This window comes from Bos javanicus, chromosome 8 (genome assembly GCF_032452875.1).
Source record: "Bos javanicus breed banteng chromosome 8, ARS-OSU_banteng_1.0, whole genome shotgun sequence".
Lineage (NCBI taxonomy): Eukaryota > Metazoa > Chordata > Mammalia > Artiodactyla > Bovidae > Bos > Bos javanicus.
The window spans coordinates 22,792,742-22,820,169 of NC_083875.1; the positions used below are offsets into that span (position 1 = coordinate 22,792,742).

At 43.6% G+C, this 27,428-nt stretch overlaps 1 protein-coding gene across 1 annotated transcript in view; it reads right to left on the minus strand.

Annotated features, from left to right (window-relative positions):
- LOC133252497 (S-methyl-5'-thioadenosine phosphorylase-like) overlaps positions 1–27,201 on the minus strand; it is a 46,968-nt gene extending 19,767 nt beyond the window's left edge. Inside the window, exons 1-4 of the mRNA XM_061425145.1 lie at positions 26,927–27,201; positions 11,758–11,844; positions 10,548–10,606; positions 6,803–6,970 (exon numbers count right to left, since the gene is read on the minus strand). Of these exons, the coding sequence (XP_061281129.1) occupies positions 6,803–6,970; positions 10,548–10,606; positions 11,758–11,844; positions 26,927–26,959 (347 nt within the window). The 5' untranslated portion in view covers positions 26,960–27,201. The remainder of the gene's footprint in view (positions 1–6,802; positions 6,971–10,547; positions 10,607–11,757; positions 11,845–26,926) is intronic.
- Between the last annotated feature and the right edge of the window lie 227 nt (positions 27,202–27,428).

Below are 27,428 nucleotides of genomic sequence, written 5' to 3' on the forward strand. Positions count from 1 at the left end.
TGGTATTACCAACGCAGCAACTTACCAAGCGGAGAGGAGGGAGCTCAGGATAGGGGGAGGTGTGGCTTAGAAGACAACCAAGGGGGATAATTCAGTCTTTTTAAAAACAGCTTTTTATTGGAGTATAGTTGCTTTACCATGCTGTGTTAGTTTCTGCTGTACAGTGAAGTGCTGAGTTATACATAACATGCCCTCTTTTTTGGACTTCCTTCCCATTCAGGTTGCCACAGAGGACTGAGTTAAGAGCTACCAGCGCTGTACAGCAGGTTCTCATTAGTTACCTGGTTTACACAGAGTAGTGAATATATGTCAGTCCCAACTTCCCAGTTCATCCCACTTCTCCTTTCCCACCTTGGTGTCCATACCTTTTCTCTCTGTGTCTATTTCTGCTTTGTAAATAGGTTCATCTGTACCAATTTCTAGAGTCCATATATGTATTAATATACAATATTATACACTTGATCTGATAACATACACATGAATTACAAAGTGTGAGATGTCTCTGGGACCTTGTCCTGTATCTGGGAGCCAGTGTGGATCTCAAGGGGGAGGACAGATCTGGGAAGTCCACAGATCAGGAGTGGCTGAGGTCAGTCTTTGGCGATGAACTCAAATTCAGATCCCATAGGCCCCACTTATTAGCAAATGACCAGTATTTCTAAGCTTAAGTAACGTCAATTTAAACTGAAAAAGTGATCCTTTTATGCAGTGGTGGTTTAGTTGCTAAGTCGTGTCTGACTCTTGCGACCCCATGGACTGTAGCCCACCAGGCTCCTCTGTCCATGGGATTTTCCAGGCAAGAATACTGGAGTGGATTGCCATTTCCTTCTCCAGGGGATCTTCCCGACCCAGGGATCGAACCCAGGTCTCCTGCATTGCAGGCAGATTCTTTATCGACTGAGCTATAAACAGGGTTAATTGATTTGTGGCACTTGGTGGGAACTCAAACACTGGGAGCTTATTAGCATTTTTAAACAAGAGTAAGGATAGAAGGTGAGAAGGTAGGTTGCAGAACAAGGAAAGGAGTTAACCTCACACAGGGAATAAAGGCCCCCACTTCAAGGACAATAGCATGATGACAAACAGGGATGCAAGTAACTGGTGAAAGGGAGGGTGAAGGAAGATGACGTGTTTGTGCTTAATAACATCTGTTTTCTTGTAAAGAGGCAACTGTCTCAACCAAGAGCGAAGGATATGAGCAGGAAGCTGTGAGAGAACAGAAAGGTTTTAAAATAACTGCTGACAGGAATGGGAGCAAAGGTTTGCTGTATAATTCTTTATCATAAACCTCCATTTCTATTGGTGAGAACCCACCCCTGCCCAAGAGGCGGAAGGACTCATGAACTGACATCAGTACACATCTTAACCTCCCCAGGCTGACCTCCCAAGGGTGGGGAGGAAGAACTTTGCACTGTGACACCGTCGGGGAAGCCCAAGGCTGGGCTGTGTCTTTGGGAGAGGGAAATAAACTGACATAATCCCTTACCACTGTTACAGCGGGACTTTCCTGATGAGTAAGTCTGCATCACCAGCCAACGCTTGTCCCAACCCCCAACCTCTCCTGACTCTAGCAAGAAAAGAATTCTCTTAAGAGGGTGGACATCAGAACTCTTAGGAATCAATCCAGCACCCTCACTTAGCAGATGAGGACACTAAGTGACACAGGAATTTGGGGGCAGAGCCAGGAAACAATTTTGGATGTCCTCACTTCCAAGCCAGGACTTCTACCGCATTCTTTTAATAGAACCTAACCGGGGGCTGCAGGCCAGTGTGTTAACAGCGTTTTGCAAAAAACACCTGGCATTAGGAATTACTTCCTGCCTTTTTTTAATCTTAATTTTTTGGTCATACTTTTCTCATTATTAAAAAAACAAACAAAAAAACACCCCTTAAGAGGCCACTATTAAAAAGACAGAATCTTATTCTTACCCTTATGGATGTTACCCAGCCTCACCTTGAGATATTTCTGGTAGAAACAGAAGCAATTTAAGAGATCCAACTAGTTTGCATTTTTTTAAAACCTAATATAATGTGGGCATCTTTCCAAACACTCTTTAGAGCCAGTTGTTCCTTTAATAAATGTGTAAGTTGAATTCCCTTCAATGATAATAATCAGGATTGATGGTGAAGAGGAGAAAGGTCATTTGTGGAAACTTCTAGAATCCCCTGCCCATGTGCGTCTTCCATGGCATGGACAGTTACTAGTTTGGAGTGAAAGGCCATATAATCAGCTCACCCCCCACCCCAAAGACAAATGAATTTGTGGAAGTACCTAACTGGTCCACAGTGGCAGGGATGGGCAACAGAAGGAAAACAGGAAGAGACAACAAAATGCCTCATGCTTTGAAAAAAGCAGCTAGTGGGGAAACAGTGTTGCTTGCTCTGTAATGGCAAAAATCTCATCAGAGATCAGCTCTACACTCCATTTATAACGTATCATTAAAGTCAGGCTTTAAAAGTGGGGTAGGATGTGAGGGATGGTTATGTCTTTACCTGCAAGGCTGAAAAGCAAAAACGAAACAAAAGCCAAGTAAATGCATAGTCATGCCTCTAAATTTCTAAGTCTCATCTCAGAATTTGGTTAGTCTTATATGGAGCCATCACCAAACCTCAGGCAGGGAGGACCCAGCTCCATAGAACAAGTATCACTGATCCTGCTGGGCTCAAAGGAGGGGAGCACTTCTATCAGCAGGAAGGGAGGGAAGCAGAACCAATGAACAAACAAAGCCAGCTGACTGTCCCAACTGCTTGCTGGGTGGTGGCAAATAGACATGGGAGAGCACCAGACCATAAGGATGCAGGCAGGTATAAAGCACAACAGAGAAACAATTTGAAAAGCGTAGTGAAAACCTGAGAGTAGCTGAGCTCTTAGACTGCTGTCTCAGTTTCCTGAGCAAAGCCAGATTCTGGGGAGGGGAATGGACTAGGATTTTCTATGAAATCTTTTCTCTCCCTCGCTCAGAGAGTCCTGCTTCCCCAGCAGTGATACTGTGAGAACCAGGTGTGCCCTGCTCAGGCACAGACTTGTACCACAGAAGTACCCCAGATTATGAATCTTGGGAGCGTGTCGCTTATAAGATCCTTTTAAAGTAGAAATAGCCTCACAGCTTTCTCTTAAGACAGATGAAAGGTCAGCCACATTCTGTCCACAGTTCATACGGACTGTTAAATGATGGTCAAGAAGCAAAACAAGCCCCATGCTTAACCATGTTTTATCCTGAATTGCCAAATGACTCATGACTCTGTTAGTGGAGGCCTCCACCAGGCAGAAGAAAGGGATTAACCAAACCAGTGCATCAGGAGGCCCAAGGCGCTGAGGACATTTACTGTGGGTGGGCCTCTTACAGGTCCCTGGAATGAGTTACTATTTTTGGTTTGTGAAGAATATTGCACATGTGAGCCAGGATGAGGGAAGAGTCACTGGGAAACCTGTCACTGTGTAACAGACATGGGAAAATGACAAAAGGACTCCTTCTTTCAGCTTTAAGTGCTAGATCCATGTCCGTTTTCCTTTATGCAGCAGCCCTAATCACAAATGAATAATTACTTTCACTTTGCGCGTTAGCAAAGGTTATTTCCTTCCATGTCTGAGAAACAGAAGGACTAAGAGGACACACCCCAAAATACTGCAACCACTCCTCTCCCCACCTGTCTGTTGTTCTGATTTCTCCAGGTCAGCCACACCCAGGATTCCCCTTTTCTCATGCCCAGGCTTTCAAGTTTTCACAGGCTGGAAGGTAGCATGAGCAATCCCAATGATTTTTAGAAGAGAATGATCTTATTTTCTTAAAAGAGCCTTCAGCCTGTCAGATACCTTTCAAGGATATTTTTCATTTTTAGCTTATAAAAATCTGATGATTTTAAAAAGCAACCATAAAAATCAAAGCTGCCTGTCACTCTTAAATGTTAATGACCTCTAAGGTATGCACAGCATAGGTGAGAGGCCAGGTTGATGTCTTTTTTCCCTATGCTAAGCACCAAGGGCAGAGAAAGCAAGAGGTTCCAGTTCTGTCATCTATTAAAAAAAGAATAGCCACACTCTTCCCTTTTGATTCTTTATCATGAATTTATGTCCGAGATTAAAACAATCCTTCTAGCCTTTGAAGACACTTTAGGACGAGGACATTGTTTCTTAGATGATGTGCTGGCAAAGTTATAGCAGTAGGCAAATATGTGTTTCCAGATCAATCCCTGGAGAAGAACCCATGGATTGTTCAAGGAAAAGGAGCTTAAGTGATAGAATTCAACTTGTAATTCCGAAGAGAGGACCAAAGCCCACATGGGTAAAATGATCTGCCTGAGGCCAAACAGAGCCAGGATGAATCCTTCTAGTCCAGGGCTCCTGCCCCCACAGCGCTAATCCACTGTGCAGCTTGGCAGGATGTTGCAATTCTACTCAACATGTTGAGGCTGTGGTTATAGCTGTGGGCACTCAGTCTACAAACAGCACAGCCTCCAGCTCACTGTTCCTCCCTGATGACAGGAGTAAGTGGAGGTGCCTGCCTCAACACACCAGGATTTACTCCGTTAAAGTAATAAAGTACTATCAGTAAAACACATATAGGCCATTTCCACAAGGTAAAAAGTTCTGATTCTCCTATCCTATAAGACATTCTCAAGCCTGGTTAATAGAAACCACACAGCTCAGCCAGCAGCAGTAATACTTTCAAGATGCTCTCCAAGAGCAATATAATGCAAGTCACATATGTAATTTGAAATTTTCTAGCAGTCACATTAAAAAAGTATAAGAGAAATAGGTAAAATTAGCTTTATATCTTATGTAACTTAATATATAAAAAGTGTTACTGTTATATAATCAATATAAAATTTGAGATTGCATTCTAAATGATTCTTAGGGGATTCTTCCTTTTAACAGATCTTTTCTTCTGTCTTTACCAAGTGATGTTAACTAGTAGACATACTCCAGCCCAGACTCACAGTAAAGGTGTTTATGGGCAGGTAACACAAACTAGATTCCATTAAAGGCACTCTCTAAGTCGAGAGTAAGGAGGCAGGTTAATGGACATGGTACACAGAAGCAGATACCAGAAGACTTTAAGGTCACACAGCTAAGTGCCAAGGCAGGAAGAAACCAGGTCTGATGGCAACACTCTTTCTATCCTCTTTGTGTCCCAAATGCTCTCATGGGAGCCAGTATGTGAAACACCTACATTTACTACGTGAGAAAAAGGTCTGGGAAATACAACAGTGTATAGTTACACCACTTAAGTAACAAATTAATCCCAGGCTTAGTAACCAAGCCAAACTTTTCTTTCCAGTATCATATATAATACTTTATAAATCCGCATCATTCTAGAGCTTTGTGTATTGCATTATTAAAAAACCACATTACACCCATTTTCTTAAGTCATTACCCCCAAACACTCGTCTTTGACAGCCATAGAGATTTTTATCAAGATACCCCCTAAACACAGACTCCAGCCTCCCTCTCCCTTCGAACAATCATGTTCACGCACTCACTCAGGAACTACTGACTGAACAACCACAGGCCAGGTAGTGTGGTGGGTGTTGGGCATAAAGTGGCAAACAGGAGATATGGGGTCTGTAACCTTCACAGTTTACATTCTAGAGGGCAAACTGTAAAACATGTAGTGTCAGATGCAGAAAAATGACTGGAAAAAATCAAAGGGGCAGGTAATGATTTTACTCTGTCCTCACACTGAACCACATGAAACTGCTGGGATTCAGCCATTAACTTACAGAACAAACAGTTGCATTTGGTTCAAGCTAGGAGCTTCATTTCATCAGGAAACATTTGAGAATGTTCCTGATGGACTAGGGATCATTTTAAATCCGTGAAAACAGAAGACACAGAATAGGACTGAATAAACTTTCCTCCTCCTGTAACAGATGCGGTAGGAGAGGCATTGGGTATAGCGAGCAGGAAGAGCAGGACAGACAGAGGTGACGGTCTGGGTGACTGGGTGGGGGACTCCGATAGGAGCTACCGGGTGGTTTATTCTCTGTGGTACTTTTCCCCATCTCAAGTAGCAGAGTGCAGTTACCCATCTCCATCGAGTGCATTCCAGTAGGCGGTTACTCCCACCAGGAATGGGAGGTGAAGGCAGTATGTGGATGGGATCCCTAGGAGACCATCCACTCTCTCTCGTCATTTCTTCTCCTACTTCTAAATGCAAAGTCCAGGATCTTGGCAGTCCATCCTCGTTTAATATTTTAGTAAAGGAACATTATATATTCCTTGTGCAATTCAGTAACAAAAAAATCCCCTAGTTCATGAACAAACTATTGATCTTAACATCAGAAAAAGACAACCAGACATTACATGCCTCCTGATATGACACAGAAAGATTCTTGCCAAGAATTCGAACCTGGTTCTGATCAGGCCTCCAGAATTAAGCACTGTTTTAGAAGGTAAATGCATGGGACAGAGGAACACACTAAATGACACTTGAGGATGCAATCAGTAAGATCTAGCATGTGGGGAAGACTAAAGGACAAAAAAACAGAAAAACAGGCTTCTTTGGATCTTCATTTGAACAAATCAACTATAAAAAAGTTTGTGAGACAACAGGGAAAAAAATATTGCCTAGATACCTAATTCTAAAGAAATACGAAGTAATTTGTTTTTCAAAGAATTCTTATCTTTAAAAGTTACAAACTGATAAATGTTGAAGCTGGGAATTAGGAACTTGAGAGTTCACGAGGATTATTCTGTTTTGTTTCTGTAGGCCTGTGCCACCTCTCCCCCAGGTCCCCACACTATCCCCCGGGGCTAGGAATGACCTTACAGGAGCCCGAAGCATCTTAGGTGACTGCTCACCTGTCAATGAACTGATCAATAATGATGATGTCGCCAGGCTGAATCTCTTCCTTCAAGGAACCGCAAGCTGTGGTCACTATAACATGTGTGCAGCCCTCCTCCTTCAGAGCCCAGATGTTCGCCTGATAGTTGACTTTCGAAGGCATGATGGTGTGCTGCCTCCCATGCCTAAGGAAGGAGAGTAGACACAGGAGAGGAGTGAGCAGGGCATTTTCACACTCCTGGAAAAGAAAACTCATTTCCAGCAGTGCCTTCCAGCCCTTTTCACCAAAGTGCTTTCCTTGGCAGAGGAAGAACGCAAACAGGTCAGGCAATTACCGGCCGACTTTAAACTATCTGGTTTTAAAGTGTGGACTCACTTTACTCTCCATATTGACTTTCCTATTGAGAGTAGGTAACAGCTAACTTAGAATTCACTCCCCGGGAAGACATGCCATATCTATCCTGTGGGGTACCAATACCCCAGAATCCGAGGCATCTGGTCTCCCCTAAGCCACAACACAGAAAACAAGAGGTGCCAATGAAGAAACACACAGAAATAGAAACTCCAGTTTAATCTATTCTTTTCTGCCTGATCACCCAAATAAATTTAAATTTTGAAACATTTAAAATACCAGATTTCCCAGTTGTTTGACATCAGCAGGTATGGTCCAGGAAGGGGTCACCTCACACACCACCACTGTTATGGGCTGAATTATGTCCCCTCCAAATTCTTAGACTGTATTTGGAGACAGGCTGTTTAATGAGGTAATTAAGTTAAAATGAGGTCATTAGGGTGGGTCCTAATCCAACACAAATGGTGTTCTTATAAAAGGAAATCTGGACAGACACACACAGAGAAGAACATGTGAAGATTCCTGGAGAAGACAGTCCTCTACAAGCAAAGAGAGGGCCCTGGAATAGAGCCTTCCCTCCTAACCTCAGAAGGAACCAATCCTGATGATCCCTTGGTCTCGGACCTCTGGCCTCCAGAACTGTAAGGAACAAATTCCCATTTCACTCAGCCTGTGGCTTCTTATTGTGGCAGCCCCAGGAAACTTCATACAGCCACTAATGATTTCCTGTCACACTTCACACAAAATCCAAACACCTTACCATGGCCCTCAGGTCATCTGGGCCCAGCCCACAAATGGCCGCTTCAGCCCTCGCCTTTCTCCTGCCCCGCCTGCTTGGCCTCGCTGGCCTGGCTGCTCAGCTGTACTCATGGCTGCTCAGGCTTGGCCCCCACGTCACCTCCCCAGAGGCGTGCTTTCCATGACCACGGCATCTACAACACATCACTACCCGTAACCTTATTTTTCTTCCTGGCACCTACTGGCCACTCAGACTATATATTTCCTTCTCAACACCCATCTTCCCACTAGCATCAGTGCTGAGAGGGTGAGCTCCTTATCTGTATTCTCTGCTGGTACCTAGAACTGGACTTGCCATGAGGAGTTCATTCATTGGACAAAAAACAGTACTCACACACACATTCTTTCCCCACTCTCTCTCTCTCACATCCACCCACACCCACCCGCCCAGTGTGGGTGTGCCAGTGTTTCCAGTGCCACCCACCCAGTGTTTCCAGTGTGCCAGGAAACAGCCAGTGAAGGGAACCCAATTTCTAAAATTATTTTTTAAAAACTCACACCTTGTATATTTACAAGCAGTATTTCAGAGTTAAAATTATCCCGAGCTGCTTGAAAAACTACAGACATCACGGGTAATATTAGATTACAACAAGGCTAAGTCTCAGGAGACCAGTGGTCTTCACACATAATAACGAAATAAGCAGCCTCTCAAGGAAGTGACTGACACACAAAAATCTTACTGTGTACCATAATGATTTAAAGCTTGGGCTTTGAAGTAAAACTGCTTGGGTTTAAATCCTACCTCTGTCACTTACTAGCTGTGTGACCTCAAAGTCACTCAGCTCTCTCAGCCCTGATTTTTTTGGTGGGGGGGCGGGGATTTGTTAAAACAGATAATAAAAACCAGTACCACAGGGTTGTTAGTATCTCTTATATCATTCCATATTTATATTTTGAAATAACTTTCTCTCTTCTGATCACTAACAACAGAATTAAGACTATCAAAATAATTTGTACGTTAACTGCAGATAAGCATAGCATATCAGGGTTTTTACCCCAAGGTCAAAAATGGCCTCTCAGTAGGTGGAAGTCCATGAATGCCCAGAAAGTACAGCCGCCCCTCCTTATCCACAGGAAATGCATTACAAGACCCCCTGTGGCTGCTATGCAGGTTTTTCCTACAACAGGTGGATACGCTGGATAAAGAGTGATTCCTGGTCCAAGCAGATGGAGCAGGATGGCACAGAAATGAAAACTTATGAATTCTTTCTAGATTTTCCATTTAATATTTTTGGACCACAGCTGACTATGGGTAACTGAAATCTCCAATGAGAGTGGACTACTACTCTACATGCATTTTTCTAAGGCTGGTCTCCAAATCTCTGATTAGATTTTCAACAGAAGTTCAAGCATCAAAAGGAGTTATGAACCACTACACAGAGTGGTTCACAATTCGACACACTTCAGATCAGCTGGTAGGAGTATAAAACCTTCACCATGGGGCTACAACACCAACCACTTTCTCTTAAAAGTCTGGAAGAAATTAAGTGTTTCTCCAGCAATGACCACAGATTAACAACAAGGTTGCCTGAAACCAACCCTGTGTGACCATCTAAAACTAAAGTTTAGTTTCACTGGTTTCAGCAAAGCCACTTCTGTTTCAAGTGTGGCACAGACCTTAGGGTGGGCTTCATTTTCATGCTCTGAATAATTCCTTCCTTCTTGACTGTGGATGGACCTGAGATGCTTCTAACCAATAGAACACAGACACACAGGAGCTGGAAGTCACTCCCATGATCAGGCCCCTCCTTCCAGCATGCACCAGAGACCTCTCATTGGCTTTGCAGAAGCAAGTTACTGTCTCCTGAAATGGCCATGGGGAGGGCCACAGTGCAGGGAACATGGACAGCCTCTAGGAGTGACAGCCTCAGTCCTTCAACCCCGAGGAACTTAGTTCTGCCGAATACTATGTGAGCTTGAGCATGGACCCAGAGCTCCGGATAAAAATAAGCACTTAAATATACCCATGTGACCTTGTGTGACCCTGAAGAAGACACAGATGAGCTGTGGCCACACTCTGGTTACTTGGAAACTGTGGGATAATGTATGCTGTTTTAGGCTGCTAAATCTGTGGTCATTTGTTATGCAGCAATAGAAAGCTAATATATGCAGTCTCACTAATTTCTAACCGTGAAAAATGACTTGTTCCTTTCTTTACGGAAGCGCATGAGCCTTGTCCAGGGAACAAGGGTATAGACACCATAGAGAACTCAACTTCAGGGACCTGAAACCCTCTCCCAAAGACCCAGAACTATTATTAAACAAAGGGTCACGAATAAAACAGTTTTTCTTGATCTTGATAAAAGACAAAAAAGAACAGAAGAAAACATTGCTTCTTACTGCTAGAACTGAAAGCAGAGCTTCAAGTTTAGTCAAATCATCACATCAGTTATTAGATTCTTCTAAGCATTTTCCCAACTTAAGTGTGTATGGGCAAGATCTTTAATCTCCTAAGTCAGTAAAACCTACCCCCAAACCATAAGCAATAAAGAGGACTCAGATGTTATGGCTCCACCAACACATTAAAAACTCATACCTGCACCAATACTCTTTTCAGAATTTAAGTTAAACTGTCCTTTAGTAGTAACATTCAAAAGATTGAAATACCTTACCTTGCAAGGAGGACGCAATCAACATTCTTTATCTTCCCCAAAACTAAGGCATCAGAAGGCTGCACATAATGAAAAATGGTTACAAGTCAGTGATTTGAAAATACATAGAGCAACCAAAAAAAGCTGCCCTTTCAATTGCTCACCTACAGGATTCATAGAAACTTGAGGTCTGAAGATATATTTTAAAGACATAAAAGAGTCTAGATTTGATGGTTCAACTTAATCACTCAGTACTTACTGAGCCCTCTGTACTAGCACAGAGACATGTAAGACTTAGAAGGGTGCGTGGGTAGGTACCCTTTAGTAAGATCTATTTGTAGCAAGCACCCCTGGGGACTCTGATGCCAGACTGATCATACACAGATGTGTCAAGGGTTTTTGGCAGATTCAAGAACAGGTGTGTGAGAGTGAAATGCAAAAGGAGTAGGAGGCCACTCTCAGGCAATTTATGAGCTCAGCACTGGGAGCATTCACTGTGTTAACTAGGTTTCAGATAAAGGTCTGAGAACCTAGGAGGTGAAGAAAACATGTCAGCGAGTTGACAGCAGGACTTGGGAGGATGAGAGATCAAATCTAAGGACCTGGCTGAAAAGAGGGATTTGGGTTGGGACTGCCGGATGCAGGGATCTTTGTAGGAGGATCAGAGGAACCACAGGTTTGGAAGTACCCCCATGGAATTAGGAGAAGACAGACACCCTCCCCCTGGCTGGATGACGCATGGTCTGGGAAAACTAAACAGCCTCCTTTTAATAGACAAGGAGGAATGTTTTACTTCCAATTCTGTTCCGCAGTTGTGTTCTCAGTCCCCCCCAAAATCTCCCCTTGAGCCAGGGTTTACTAAGAAAAGACCATTTGATATTTCCTCCCATTTGTTAAAGACTGTGGCATGACCAACAGGCCCCAAATTAGAAGCTGATTTGAATGCATTGATCTAGAGGGTACAGTTCCTGTGTTTGAAATGAGCATCTGGCTTCTAGGGATATAATTAAGAAATTTTTTGTACGTATTTAAAAGCTATGTTCTTGGTAGTCAAGTACAAGGCATCCTTAGGGACACCGTCTCAGTTGGCAGAACTCCTGGCCCCTCTGTGCCTGGGGCAGGCAGCCCTGTGCTGCCAAGACAAAAGCAATTAAAATTTTTTTTTGTAACTTAAAAAAATCAAGCTAGCAAGGAAAAAGAAAAAAGCTAGTATGTCTCCATAAATGGATACCTTGCCAAATGGAGTATCCACATATTTTTCGGTTCTTCCTTCTAAGATTTCTGGATCATCCAGGCCTGTTCCACCAATTATTCCAATCTAAAAGAGACAATAAAAAGATACCACATTTGATCATTTTTCAGTAGAAACAAATTCATCATTTTAAGCAAATTCATTTATCCATACTTATATGCTCTTCTCCATTCCTGCTAAGCCCTAAATTATTTTTAAAAATCTGAGCATTACTGAAAAGCAGTCATTTATTCAACAAGTATTCGAAAGCCTTCTGTATTTGAGAAATAACCAAAGCATGAGTCAGCTTTTTGGACTAAATCACATTTTTACTGACTATCTGAATAACAAATGAGCATAGAAAAGTACTTTAGTTTAAGTTATAAAACCAAACATAAAGATAAATAAATATGGTTGGAGAAAGTACTTTCTAACCAATTTTATTATCTTTATTGAATAAGTAATGGAATAAATGTTCAAAAGACAACTAGGATAGAAAATAGTTGGTATTTCCATTTGGTAAGGATTTCTCATTACCCCACTTGTAAAGAAATGAGAGATTTTCTTTCCTATGCCACTAAAATCAGAGCTGTAAGGAATCACAGAGGAATACAGAAATTTAAATTTAGCCTCATGTATATTTATGAAATTCAACTATCATTCATACATATGTAAATAAAAGTAATTCGAAGGCCATAGTCCTAAATTAATTTTAAGTGTTATATTACATTTTCCAGAGATTAACTTTATTGTGCTTATCCTCAGGGATTAATTTGAATTAAAAAAACCTGATATTACCCTCTAGAGTTAATCTAATTTGATGATTAAGACACATGAACAAAAACAATTACAAAGATAACTGATTAACTGTAAACTAAAAATTAAATAGCTAAAATCATTAGCAAGCTTTCCCTGGGCTGATACTTCCTAAAGGAAAAATATTAAATTGTCAGCAATAAGCTACAGAGATGACTCATGACTAGAAACCTAATGAAAAGTCACCTGAGCATTTTTTTTTCAATGAATAGCTTTAAATCTATTGTCACCTGAGTAAAATTTCTATTCAACGAAAGAAAGTAGCTCCTTGAGAAAAAAATTTTCCAAGTTAAGAATTAACTGAATATCTAAATAATTTTCAGACAGGGTTACACAAGTTGAATTATACTAATATGTGGGAAAGCATTTACCCTACTAGTTCTAGTCCCTAGAAAAAGACATCAGCACGGTAAGAAAAAGCACAATTGAGTAAGATTTTTACAAAGAACTTTAAAATTTTTACAAAATCGGGTTATATGACAGCACTTTGAAAGCATTCCCAATCAGGTGGCTAAACCAGTTTTTGAGGTTGCTGCCACCTTGTGGCACATTGTTGAAACCACAACAGGTTAAATACTGTATAGCAATTCAACATTTTCTGCTTTGTTAATCATAGGTGAAGACTAACCAGTACAGTATTGCAGCTTTCAAATCAATGGAAGTGTTCATTCACTTAAGTCAGTGGGTTTAAGTCATTCTAGTTCAGTAGAAAATTTTAAAATCACACTGTTTTATGAAATCCTAATCCTTCCTCCAGTTGGCATCTCCATTTTATCATTTTATGTACTGCCAAAGCATCGCAGATCATAGCTGGGATGGGTAGGGGATGTAATGAACTGTTCAGCCCATGTCATCACCTAGACCGCCAAATTCAGTTGATGACTCTGAAATCACTCTCAGCCTACTTTTGGGGATTCTACTATGGATGCAAACTTTGGGTGCTTTTTTTTTTTCTTTTTAATTTTTAAAAAAATACTACCACTTTGACTTGACTGTTTCCTCGGGTCAAGACATCTCCCATTCTGGATTTAACAGTGGACTCACTCGTACATACAAAACAAACCTGACTTAGCTGTGAAACCACTCTCTGTTTAGGCAAGCTAGCCCAGGACCACAGCAGTGAATAAGAAATGCCAGTTGGGGTCTTGCTCAAGTTCAGTGCCCTGGAGCTCACCCTCAGCTGCCCTAAGCTTCAGCCCATACCACTCTGGCTGCATAGTGACCATGCACTAGGTAGCTATTAACTCAGCCCCGGTGGGCAAGATTTAGTTGCTGTTCGATTGCAAAGCTGTGTCCAAATATTTGCAACACCATGAACTACAGCATACCAGGCTCCTCTGTCCTCCACTGTCTCCTGGAATTTGCTCAAATTCATGCCCATTGACTTGATGATGCCATCCAACCGTCTCATCCTCTGCCACCCCTTTCTCCTCCTGCCCTCAATCTTTCCCAGCATCAAGGTGTTTTCCAACAAGTTGGCTCTTTGCATCAGGTGGCCAAAGTATTGGAGCGTCAGCATCAGTCCTTCCAGTGAATATTTAGTGTTGATTTCCTTTAGGATTGACTGGTTTGATATCCTTTCAGTCTAAGGGACTTTCAAGTCTTCTCCAGCATAATTTGAAAGCATCAATTCTTCGAAGCTTAGTCTTTTATGGACTGTCATATCTGTACATGACTACTGGAAAAGCTATAGCTTTGACTATAGAGACCTTTGTTGGCAAAGTGATATCTTTGCTTTTTAATACACTGTCTAGGTTGGTCATAGCTTTCCTTCCAAGGAGCAAACATCTTTTAATTTCATTTATTTAGTATTGGATGTGAAAACAAGAGCTGTTACAACTCAGAAAGGCCAGGATATGGTCTTTAGTACTAGAATTATCCGCAGGAGAGCCTGTCCAGTCAAAATGGCTTCAGTGGTTTATGAAAACCCATTATCTTATAAGGGACAGAACAAGTGTAGCAACTGAGCCAAACCAGGGAACTGAATCACTCACCTTTTTCTTGCTGCCTATGGAGGCCAGCAGTGAAAAGATGTGGCAAAGTCGCCACCTGTTGGTTCCACGGTAAAGTACAACTAAGGGATGAAACTCCTAAGCACCAGTGGCATAATTCTATCATTCCCAGTTCAGTTCAGTTCAGTCATGTCCTGTCCAACTATTTGCGACCCCATGGACTGCAGCATGCCAGGCTTCCCTGTCCGTCACCAACTCCCGGAGCTTACTCAAACTCATGTTCATCAAGTCACTGATGCCATCCAACCATCTCATCCTCTGTCGTCCCCTTCTCCTGCCTTCAACTTTTTCCAACATCAGGGTCTTTTCAAATGAGTTGGTTCTTCACACCAGGTGGCCAAAGTGTTGGAGTGTCAGCTTAAGCATTAGTCCTTCCAATGAATACTCAGAACTGATTTCCTTTAGTATTGACTGATTGGATATCCTTGCAGTCCAAAGGACTCTTAAGAGTCTTCTCCAATACCACAGTTCAAAAGCATCAATTTTTCCGCATTCAGTATTCTTTATAGTCCAACTCTCACATCCAAACATGACTACTAAAAAAACCATGGCTTTGACTAGATGGACCTTTGTTGGTAAATGTCTCTTCTTTTTAATATGCTGTCTAGGTTGGTCATAACTTTCCTTCCAAGGAGTAAGTGTCTTTTAATTTCATGGCTGCAGTCACCATCTGCAGTGATTTTGGAGCCCAAAAAATTAAAGTCTGCCACTGTTTCCCCATCTATTTACCATGAAGTGATGAGACCAGATACCATGATTTTGTTTTCTGAATGTTGAGCTTTAAGCCAACTTTTTCACTCTCCTCTTTCACTTTCATCAAGAGGCTCTTTAGTTCTTCTTCACTTTCTGCCATAAGGGTGGTGTCATCTGCATATCTGAGGTTATTGATATTTCTCCCGGCAGTCTTGATCCCAGCTTGTGCTTCATCCAGCCCGGCATTTCTCATGATGTACTCTGCTTATAAGTTAAATAAGCAGGGTGATGATATACAACCTTGACATAATCCCTTCCCGATTTGGAACCAGTCTGTTGTTTCACGTCCAGTTCTAACTGTTGCTTCTTGACCTGCATACAGATTTCTTAGGAGGAAGGTCAGGTGATCTGGTATTCCTGTCTCTTTCAGAATTTTCCAGTTTGTTGTGATCCACACAGTCAAAGACTTTGGCATAGTCAATAAAGCAGAAATAGATGTTTTTCTGGAACTCTCTTGCTTTTTCAAAGACACAGGGGATGTTGGCAATCTGATCTCTGGTTCCTCTGCCTTTTCTAAATCCAACTTGAACATCTGGAAGTTCATAGTTCACATACTGCTGAAGCCTGGCTTGGAGAATTTTTAATATTACTTTGCTAGCATGTGAGATGAGTGCAATTGTGCAGTAGTTTGAGCATTCTTTGGCATTGCCTTTGTTTGGGATTGGAATGAAAACTGACTTTTTCCTGTCCTGTGGCCACTGCTGAGTTTTCCAAATTTGCTAGCATATTGAGTGCAGCACTTTCACAGCATCATCTTTGAGGATTTGAAATAGCTCAACTGGAATTCCATCACCTCCACTAGCTTTGTTCGCAGTGATGCTTCCTAAGGCCTACTTGACTTCACATTCCAGGATGTCTGGCTCTAGGTGAGTGATCACACCATCATGGTTATCTGGGTCATGAAGATCTTTTTCTATAGTTCTTCTGTGTATTCTTGCCACCTCTTAATCTCTTCTGTTAGGTCCATACCATTTCTGTCCTTTATTGTGCTCATCTTTGCATGAAATGTTCCCTTAGTTATCTCTCATTTTCTTGAAGAGATCTCTATCTTTCCCATTCTATTGTTTTTCTCTACTTATTTGCACTGATCCCTGAGGAAGGCTTTCTTATCTCTCCTTGGTATTCTTCAGAACTCTGCATTCAAATGGGTGTATCCTTCCTTTTCTTCTTTGCCTTTCGCTTCTTTTCTCAGCTATTTGTAAGGCCTTGTCAGACAACCATTTTGCCTTTTTGCATTTCTTTTTTTTGTGGATGGTCTTGATCACTGCCTCCTGTATAATGTCACAAACCTCCATCCATAGTTCTTCAGGCACATCTGTCTATCAGATCTAATCCCCTGAATCTATTTGTCACTTCCCTATAATCCCTATAATCATAAGGGATTTGATTTAGGTCATACCTGCATAGTCTAGTAATTTTCCCTACTTTCTTCAATTTCAGTCTGAATTTGCAATAAGGAGTTCATGATCTGAGCCACAGTCAGCTCCTGGTCTTGTGTTTTGCTGACTGTATAGAGCTTCTCCATCTTTGGCTGCAAAGAATATAATCAACCTGATTTCAGTACTGACAATCTGGTGATGTCCATGTGTAGAGTCTTCTCTTGTGTTGTTGGAAGAGGGTGTTTGTCATTCCCCTCCAGTCTCTAAATTCAAATGGTCAACACAGTATCTGCCTTGATAAAGGAGCTGTGTCTTCTCATTTACACATCATAGGCACTGTGCTAAGTGCTTCAGTGGCCTTACTTCATTTACTTTCCACGGTCATCCTGTAAAATAGGCTCTATAGTGTTAATACCCATTTTACCAAAGAGCAAACAGAAACACAAAAATTAAGAAATTTTTTTCAAAGAGCAAAGCTGGGATAGGAACCCAGGTTTTCATACTAAACCACTATGATGTATTACCTCCCAATATACCCTGGAATCCATAATAACACCCTACCCTATTAGAACCAATGCAACGAACACGAACTTGAGCAAACTCTGGGAGATGGTAAGGGCCAGGGAGGCCTGGTGTACTGCAGTCCATGGGGTCGCAAAGAGTTGGACATGACTGCAACTGAACAACAACAACAATTAGAAACCTGTCTTCATGTTAGGAAGAAACTGATGCTCGGTTCAAGTTCTGGACTACAGTCACAGAAGCATGGAAATGCAACTCTGGGCACCTGAGTGAACCACCTCAGAACGGAGGGGGCAGTCCATCCACGACCTCATGCATATTTATCAGGTCTTCAAGGTATGGCATGCATCCAAGCAACCCTAGAATGCTCAGGAGAAGCGTTCAAGGTCTGAGATGGAATTTCTGTGCCAGTTCTGCCCAGCCAGGATTTCTTCACTACACAAGATAAAGTTCGGAAATAAGAATCCCCTGGTCATTTAAGGCCACTGCTAGATTTTAACATTAAGTTGATTCTGCCCACATTTTTTTTTTCCACTTGCAGTCCAAGTCAGACTCTTCAAAAACAAGAGAGGGCTTCACTTCTTCTCAGACTGTGAAAGCATTCTATCTAAATGCTGGCTTAGCTGGCAAGAATGGTTATTTCCAATGATGCCAGAAGGGTTCATGCTAACCCCTACTCTGTGTGCAACTCTACTGGCAACTGATTTCACATACCTCACTTGCTTTCAACAACCACTCACCATCACTTTGAAGCCTGGAAATATTACATGGAGGAAGCTAGAACTCCATGAAGGCACTCTCAAAAATACCATAACCCTAAGCAGGTGAGACTAGCCCCTGCCAGGGAGATGGGCTGCCTCTGAGTTCGTCAAGCCCATGATGAGGAAAGAGCCAAAGCTCCAGCTGGCGGCAACCCCTGCTCTGAGCACTGCAGTCCTTCAGCTTTGGTCACCACTGACAGGTCTGAAAGTACAGCAGACAAAAGTCCTCCTCTTAATGGGCTGACCTCGCTGTGAGGCCTTCTAGCCAGAGTCTTGCAAAATCTTGGAAGGTCAGCTGTATGGGGAGTGTGGCCAAATGTCTCAGTCTGGGAGCCTGTCCAGAACATGCAATATGGTCCATGGTGAGAGCCAGCTGCTCCATCTCTGACAAGAGGCCCTTCTCTGTAAGCCACCCTAGTAGGTGATGGTTATGGATGCCATTGTGTTTTACAGATCCACATGTTGAAGTTCTAACTCCTAACCCCTCAGAATTTGACTATTTAAAAAATTTCTGAAGTACAGTTATGCTACAATATTTGTTTCAGGTGCATAGCATTGTTGCTGTCCAGTCGCTAAGTCATGCCTGACTCTTTGCCACCTCACGGACTCCAGCACTCCAGGCTTTCCTGTCCTTCACTATTGCCTGAAGTTTACTCAGATTCATGTCCATCGAGTTGGTGAAGCTATCTAACCATCTCTTCTTCTGCTGCCTCCCTCTCCTTTTGTGTTCAGGCTTTTCTAGCATTAGGGTCTTTCCCAATGAGTTGGCTGTTCACATCAGGTGACCAAAGTGTTGGAGTTCCAGCTAAGTGATTCAATTTTTGTAATGATACGCGGGCGGCTGCGACAGCGCACAAGCGTGGCTGAGAGGAGCTACCCCACGTCTGAGATCAGGGGCAGAAGCCGGGAGGACCCCATGCCCAAGGGGTGGCAGCCAAGAGGAGCTACCCCACGTCCAAGGTCAGGGGCGGCGGCTGAGAGTGCCAGGCTGCGACGGCACAGGAATGGCCAAAAGGAGCTACCTCACGTCCAAGCTCAGGGGTGGCGGCTGAGAGTGCCAGGCTGCGACAGCCCCGGAGCAGCCGAGAGGAGCTACCTCCGGCCTGAGGCCAGGGGTGGCGGCCGGGAGGAGCAACCCCACATCCTAGGAGCGGTGGCTGCGCGGGTGCAGGAGTACCTAGAGGAGCTATTCCACATTCAAGGTCAGGAGGGGTGGCCGTGAGGAGCTACCCCTCATCCAAGGTAAGGAGCAGCAGCTGTGCTTTGCTGGAGCAGCCATGAAGAGATACCCCACGTCCAATGTAAGAGAAACCCAAGTAAGATGGTAGGTGTTGCAAGAGGGCATCAGAGGGCAGAAACACTGAAACCATAATAGACAGAATAGACAGAAAACTAGTCAATCTAATCACACTAGGACCACAGCCTTGTCTAACTCAATGAAACTAAGCCATGCCCTATGGGGCCACCCAAGACTGGTGGGTCATGGTGGAGAGGTCTGACAGAATGTGGTCCACTGGAGAAGGGAATGGCAAACCACTTCAGTATTCTTGCCTTGAGAACCCTATGAACAGTATGAAAAGGCAAAATGATAGGATACTAAAAAAGGAACTGCCCAGGTCGGTAGGTGCCCAGTATGCTACTGGAAATCAGTGGAGAAATAACTCCAGAAAGAATGAAGGGATGGAGCCAAAGCAAAAAGAATACCCAGCTGTGGATGTGACTGGTGACAGAAGCAAGGTCTGATGCTGTAAAGGGCAATATTGCATAGGAACCTGGAATGTTAGGTCCATGAAGCAAGGCAAATTGGAAGTGGTCATCCAGGAGATGGCAAGAATGAATGTCAACATTCTAGGAATCAGTGAACTAAAATGGACTGGAATGGGTGAATTTAACTCAGATGACCATTATATCTACTACTGCGGGCAGGAATCCCTCAGAAGAAACGGAGTAGCCACATGGTCAACAAGAGTCCGAAATGCAGTACTTTGATGCAATCTCAAAAACGACAGAATGATCTCTGTTTGTTTCCAAGGCAAACCATTCAATATCACGGTTATCCAAGTCTATGCCCCGACCAGTAACACTAAAGAAGCTGAAGTTGAATGGTTCTATGAAGACCTATAAGACTTTTTAGAACTAACACCCAAAAAAGATATCCTTTTCATTATAGGGGACTGGAATGCAAAAGTAGGAAGTCAAGAAACACCTGGAGTAACAGGCAAATTTGGCCTTGAAATACGGAATGAAGCAGGGCAAAGACTAATAGAGTTTTGCCAAGAGAATGCACTGGTCATAGCAAACACCCTCTTCCAACAACACAAGAGAAGACTCTACACATGGACATCACCAGATGGTCAATACCAAAATAAGACTGATTATATTCTTTGCAACCAAAGATGGAAAAGCTCTATACAGTCAGCAAAAACAAGACCAGGAGCTGACTGTGGCTCAGATCATGAACTCCTTATTGCCAAATTCAGACTTAAATTGAAGAAAGTAGGGAAAACCACTAGACCATTCAGGTATGACCTAAATCAAATCCCTTATGATTATACAGTGGAAGTGAGAAATAGATTTAAGGAACTAGATCTGATAGACAGAGTGCCTGATAAACTATGGACAGAGGTTGGTCACACTGTACAGGAGACAGGGATCAAGACCATCCCCATGGAAAAGAAATGCAAAAAAGCAAAATGGCTGTCTGGGGAGGCCTTACAAATAGCTGTGCAAAGAAGAGAAGCGAAAAGCAAAGGAAAAAAGGAAAGATATAAGCATCTGAATGCAGAGTTCCAAAGAATAGCAAGGAGAGATAAGAAAGCCTTCCTCAGCGATCAATGCAAAGAAATAGAGGAAAACAACAGAATGGGAAAGACTAGAGATCTCTTCAAGAAAATGAGAGATACCAAGGGAATATTTCATGCAAAGATGGGCTCGATAAAGGATAAAAATCGTATGGACCTAACAGAAGCAGAAGAGATTAAGAAGAGGTGGCAAGAATACACAGAAGAACTGTACAAAAAAGATCTTCACGACTCAGATAATCACAATGGTGTGATCACTCACCTAGAGCCAGACATCCTGGAGTGTAAAGTCAAGTGGGCCTTAGGAAGCATCACTGCAAACAAAGGTAGTGGAGGTGATGGAACTCCAGTTGAACTATTTCAAATCCTCAAAGATGATGCTGTGAAAGTGCTGCATTCAATATGCCAGCAAATTTGGAAAACTCAGCAGTGGCCACAGGACTGGAAAAGGGTCAGTTTTCATTCCAATCCCAAAGAAAGGCAATGCCAAAGAATGCTCAAACTACCACTCAATTGCACTCATCTCACACGCTAGTAAAGTAATGCTCAAAATTCTCCAAGAGAGGCTTCAGCAGTACGTGAACCGCGAACTTCCAGATGTTCAAGCTGGTTTTAGAAAAGGCAGAGGAACCAGAGATCAAATTGCCAACATCCACTGGATCATCATAAAAGCAAGAGAGTTCCAGAAAAACACCTATTTCTGCTTTATTGACTATGCCAAAGCCTTTGACTGTGTGGATCACAATAAACTGTGGGAAATTCTGAAAGAGATGGGAATACCAGACCACCTGACCTGCCTCTTGAGAAACCTATATGCAGGTCAGGAAGCAACAGTTAGAACTGGACATGGAACAACAAACTGGTTCAAATAGGAAAAGGAGTACGTCAAGGCTGTATATTGTCACCCTGCTTATTTAACTTATATGCAGAGTACATCATGAGAAACGCTGGGCTGGAAGAAGCACAAGCTGGAATCAAGATTGCTGGGAGAAATATCAATAACCTCAGATACGCAGATGACACCACCCTTATGGCAGAAAGTGAAGAGGAACTAAAAGGCCTCTTGATGAAAGTGAAAGAGGAGAGTGAAAAAGTTGGCTTAAAGCTCAACATTCAGAAAACGAAGATCATGGCATCTGGTCCCATCACTTCATGGGAAATAGATGGGGAAACAGTGGAAACAGTGTCAGACTTTATTTTTCTGGGCTCCAAAATCACTGCAGATGGTGACTGCAGCCATGAAATTAAAAGACACTTACTCCTTGGAAGGAAAGTTATGACCAACCTAGATAGCATGTTCAAAAGCAGAGATATTACTTTGTCAACAAAAGTCTGTCTAGTCAAGGCTATGGTTTTTCCAGTGGTCATGTATGGATGTGAGAGTTGGATTGTGAAGAAGGCTGAGCGCTGAAGAATTGATGCTTTTGAACTGTGGTGTTGGAGAAGACTCTTGAGAGTCCCTTAGACTGCAAGGAGATCCAACCAGTCCATTCTGAAGGAGATCAGCCCTGGGATTTCTTTGGAAGGAATGATGCTGAAGCTGAAACTCCAGTACCTTGGCCACCTCATGCGAAGAGTTGACTCATTGGAAAAGTCTCTGATGCTGGGAGGGATTGGGGGCAGGAGGAGAAGGGACAACAGAGGATGAGATGGCTGGATGGCATCACTGACTCAATGGACATGAGTCTGAGTGAACTCGGGAGTTGGTGATGGACAGGGAGGCCTGGCATGCTGCAATTCATGGGGTTGCAAAAAGTCGGACACGACTGAGTGACTGAAGTGAACTGAATGATACTCTATTCAAAGTTCTTACAAAATATTGGCTCTATTTTCCTGTGTTGTATATCCTTGTTGGTTTTTAATTTTATACATAGTAGTCTGTATCCCTTACTTCTATACTCCTATCTTACCCCACCCTCTTCCTTCTCCCCACTGGTAATCACTAGCTTGTTCTCTGAGTCTGTTTTTTTTTGTTATAGACATTTGTTCATAGATTCCACATACAAGTGATAAAGAGTATTTGTCTTTGAGTTATTTCACTAAGCCTAATACTTTCTAGGTCCATGAACACTGTTGCAAATGGCAGAATTTCATTCTTTTTTGTAATGGCTAATATTCTATTGTGCACACACACACACACACCATTTCTTTATCCATTCATCTGCTGATGAGTACTTAGGTTGCTCCCATCAACATGATATTTGTAGACCCTTGTATTTATTTATTTTTGGCTGTGTGAGTCTTCATTGTTGCATGTGGGCTTTTCTCTAGTTGCGGTGAGCAGGGGCTACTACTTTTCACTGTGGCCCGTGGGCTTTACTGCAGTAGCTTCTCTTGTTGGGGAGCATGGGCTCTAGGCGTGAAGACTCAGTAGTCGTGGCTCTCGAGCTCTAGAGTGCAGGCTCAGCAGCTGTGGTGCAGGTGCTTAGTTGCTGCACATGTGGAATCTTCCCAAACCAGGGATCAAACCCATGTCCCCTACACTGGTAGGCATGTTCTTAACCACTGGCCCACCAGGGCAGTCCTGTCGACTTTTTGATGGTAGCCATTTTGACAGGTATGAAGTGATCTCATTGTGGTTTTGATTTGTATTTCTTTGATGATTAGTGACATTGAGCAGAATTTGACTATTTTTGGAGAATGGTCTTTGAACAAGTAACATTAACTGAGGTCTTGGGGTGGGGGCGCTAATCCAAAATAACTGCAGGGTCAGAGCATCATGGTTTTAATTTAACCCAGCTCTCCTTGCAAAGTCAAGGTATTATTCTAATGGGTCAAAGTGTTAGTCACTCAGCCCTGTCCAACTCTTTGTGACACCATGGACTATAGTCTGCCATGCTCCTCTGTCCATGGAATTTTCCAGGCAAGGATGCTGGAGTGGGTTGCCAGTCCCTTCTCCAGGGGATCTTTCTAACCCAGAGATCAAAAAAAAAATGCAATCTGCATTGCAGGCAGATTCTTAGCCACCAGGTAAGCCCAGCCTTTCCTTAATCTGTACAACTATAGAATCAAATGAAATAATGCATGTATATCTGTCACTGTTCCTATACACCTTCTCACTTCCAGCAAAAGTAAAATAAAAAAAGCTTTCCTTAATGCAACAACAACAAGCCCCTTATCTCTGTCTTTCTCTGCTACTCAGAACACAACCCTGGCTGTGTCGTCTCCTCACCAGGTGGTCTGTGCCTCAGGGGTGCCCAACCAAGTGCGGAGGCTCTCCTGGGAGGTGCCTGGGAACCCACAGGGATATTTCTGGCCATCACCATGACTGGGGGGAGTGCTACCAGCATTTTGTGGGGAGAAGGGACCCAGGATGTGTTTGTTTTATGTCCAACAGTGCTCATGACAGTTCTACTAAGGGAGGAACCGTCCTGTCCTTGGGTCTCTAGGCAAAAAACAAAGGCTCGTTGTCATCTGGTTTCCAGTTGGGGTCTGTGGGTTGTCTACCAGTTTTTAAGGTCACTCAAGGACTTTTCAGTGTAAGGTCTACACTCAGCCAGCAAAAAGGAGAGTTTCAAAGGCCTGTTCTCCACAATCTACACTCCATAACTTGCCCATCATCCCCCTTACTACCATTTAGTTTACAGCCCACTACCCGACTATGATGGGACCACATCCCCTCCTTGTCATAGCAGTCATGTAAACACGATAGATTTTTAATCTCTCAGAGTAAAAGCTGGGCAGCTACCTAAGGGAGCCATGGCCCATTAAAGGAGCCCCTCAGAATGGTAAAGACTGGTTCAAACCTTCTACATGGTTAAGCATGCCACCCGCCCATGCCTGGTGCTGTAGGATATGGTATCTCTGAGGTCCTCTCAGACAATGGCTGCTATTAATTCTGTGGGAGAGTGTCCAGAAGGCACTTAGGAGGCTGCTTGCCTATGGACACACTTTATAACCCCTCTTCTTTAAAGCTGCATGACCTTTCTCAACACATTAAAACAGGGCACAGGGACCACACGTGTCAGAGTTCAGAAATGGCTCACAGCATCTAACTGGTGGAATATCTACACCAGTTCAATCACTGTCTAGGTCCAACTGTGTAATTCTGGACTCTTCAGGTGACCTTTCTGGGCCTCTGAAAAAAGAGGTATGTGTGGTTATTGGTCTTAAGAAACACTCTAGCTCTACATTTTATGAGCTGGGGCTAGGATATGGTTTTCATTAGCTTATTTTGCTCAGGACATTAGCATCTCATGTTCTTTATATAGGATGTTGCCTCAACAGTCTGGCAGAAATGGTGTAGGAATGAAGGAATTGCAACAGCAAAGTTTTCACCTGTTCTGACTCCAAAGAGAAATCAGCAGGCAGGCCCAGCACTATTTGTACCTATTAATTTTATATTCAGCAGCTGGTCAAGAACAAATATATATCATTCAATATTTATATCAGAGTTTTAATCACAGTGCCCATTCTTCACTTAAATACACTGCACTGATTTTACAGGGAAACTGCGTGGTAGGGAGAATGCCAAACGAGGTTAAAGTGATACTGTTTTAAATATCACCCCTCTCTATCTTTAACATCACTTTAAGTGTATTCCTGTAAGAGAAAGGCAATAGTTTCTTGCTTGCCCACTGAAAGCTGCAACCTAATTTAATTTTTGGAAAAAAGACAATCAAAATTAATCTCAACCCTCTCACTTGAAAGCGCTACCACTGAATAAGTTTCAGCCATGTGCTAAAAGACAATACAATTGTAATGTCCCAGCAAACCCTACAGTAAGGTTCCCATTTTACTGAAATGAAGAAGAGCTTCATAAAAATTCTGCTTTGTTCTCGATGCCTGATAAGGAAGAGGCAGTCTACAAATACTTGTTTAATGCAAGATTCTTTTCAAAATGGAAAAAGGAATTTAGTATCTTAAGTGTGACTGCAACTCTGTCCACCCCACCCCCTTTTCATCTAGTGTCTCTGATAGCTGCAAGGGCTACTAAGGTAATCACTCTGGCTGAGTACACACTGACCACTGATTTGCTTTCTCCAGGGGAACTGAAAACTGATTCCACAAAACATGGAATCATGGACCTTCCTATCTCATCAGCCAAGAATGTCTAAAGCCAGACAAGTTAACTGACCTCTTAACTGGTTAGGCCTGAAAGCAATGTTAACTTTGATCATTAATTTACTTCTGTGGACTGTAATTCTACATTCTCCCCCCACCCCCGGCAACCGGGACCAACAGGAAGAAGTGCTTAAAAGCCCCTGGGAAACTCGTTGCAAACCTCGAAACTAGGGCCTTCCTCTGGTCAAAGCTCCCACAGCACAATGATCCCTTATATGGAGACTCCGGAGGACCGAGGGCACAAGGAAACTGATCTCCACCTTTCAAGGTTCCCCACAAAGCAGTTTGGGCTTCTCTGGTGGCTCAATGGTGTAAGAATTCGCTGCCAAGGGGGAGTCGGGGGTTTTATCCCTGGGTCGGGAAGATCCCATGGAGAAGGAAATGGCAACCCACTCCAGTATTCTTGCCTGGGAAATCCCACGGATAGAAGAGCCTGGTGGGCTATGGTGGTCCATGCGGTCCCAAAGAGTCCCACACGACTTAGCGACTAAACAACAGCAAAGCAGGTTAAAGCCAGAGGCCTCCAAACAGGGAGCGGCCCAGTACTGCTATACTCCATTTCCGTGTTGTAAAAACTCTCAAGAGTCCCCAAAGCGGAGAAGGCCTACGTTTACAACACAAAAAGCCGGAAGCTTGCAAAAGAGCAAGTATGCAGTTTTCTCACGTGGGCCGCGGGCAGAGGGCCAAGTCAGAGCGGAAGCGTTTAAGTCGGGCAGGGCTCAGGGCTCGAGGAGACCCTCAGGGGTTGTAGGTGCCCACCCACGTGGTACACGCAGCCCCAGCCTGACCCATCTGCTCAGAAAGGTACTTGCAGTACCGATTCGCGGCCCCTCTCCGAAGGGCGTGCCTTCGCCCTGCGTGAGCAGCTGAGACCAAAGGCAGGGCAATGGCAATGGTTTCCTGTCCCTCGCTCGCCGCTCCGGGCTAAAGAGCCGCAGACCCTCCCCGCCGCGGCGGGGGCGCCCCGGCTAGGCGCACGGCCCAGAGGCGCTGTCCCTCCGGACGGGAGAGACAGCGTACAGGTCAGGGAGGATCGCAGCAGCCAGGACGACTAATCTCACCTTCACGGCAGCGGGAGTGGCACCTGAGGACATGTCTGGCGAGGAAGGAGCGGAGGCCACGCTCTGAATGCAGGCGGGGAACAGAGCAGCTGCGCGGGTGCTGGCGCGCGGCGCGGGACTGAGCAGGGAGGTCCCGGGGTCGACGGTGGCTCCTCCTCTTCCTCCCGGGGACAGCTGGATTGGCTGCTGGCGTGGGCTCTCCCCCGCCTCTCCTCTCAATTCCAGATGCCCGCCTCCCGCCTCTTTTGCGACCTTTTCGGTTCTCTGTTGATTTCCCCGCACCCCGCCTTACCCCGAGGTGTAGCTAACGGGTTCATGATAGTGATAATAATGGGGACCGTTGATTGACAGCTTATGCTGTTCCAGACTTTGTACTTTGCACTCTCATCGGCTCCGTTAACTTTCACAAGAACCCGACAAGGAAGAGCAGCGCTTCTGGCGCCGTCTCGTATCCATGGCAAGCTCGGCCTCATCTGTAGAGCCAGGCCCATCTTGTTCCAAA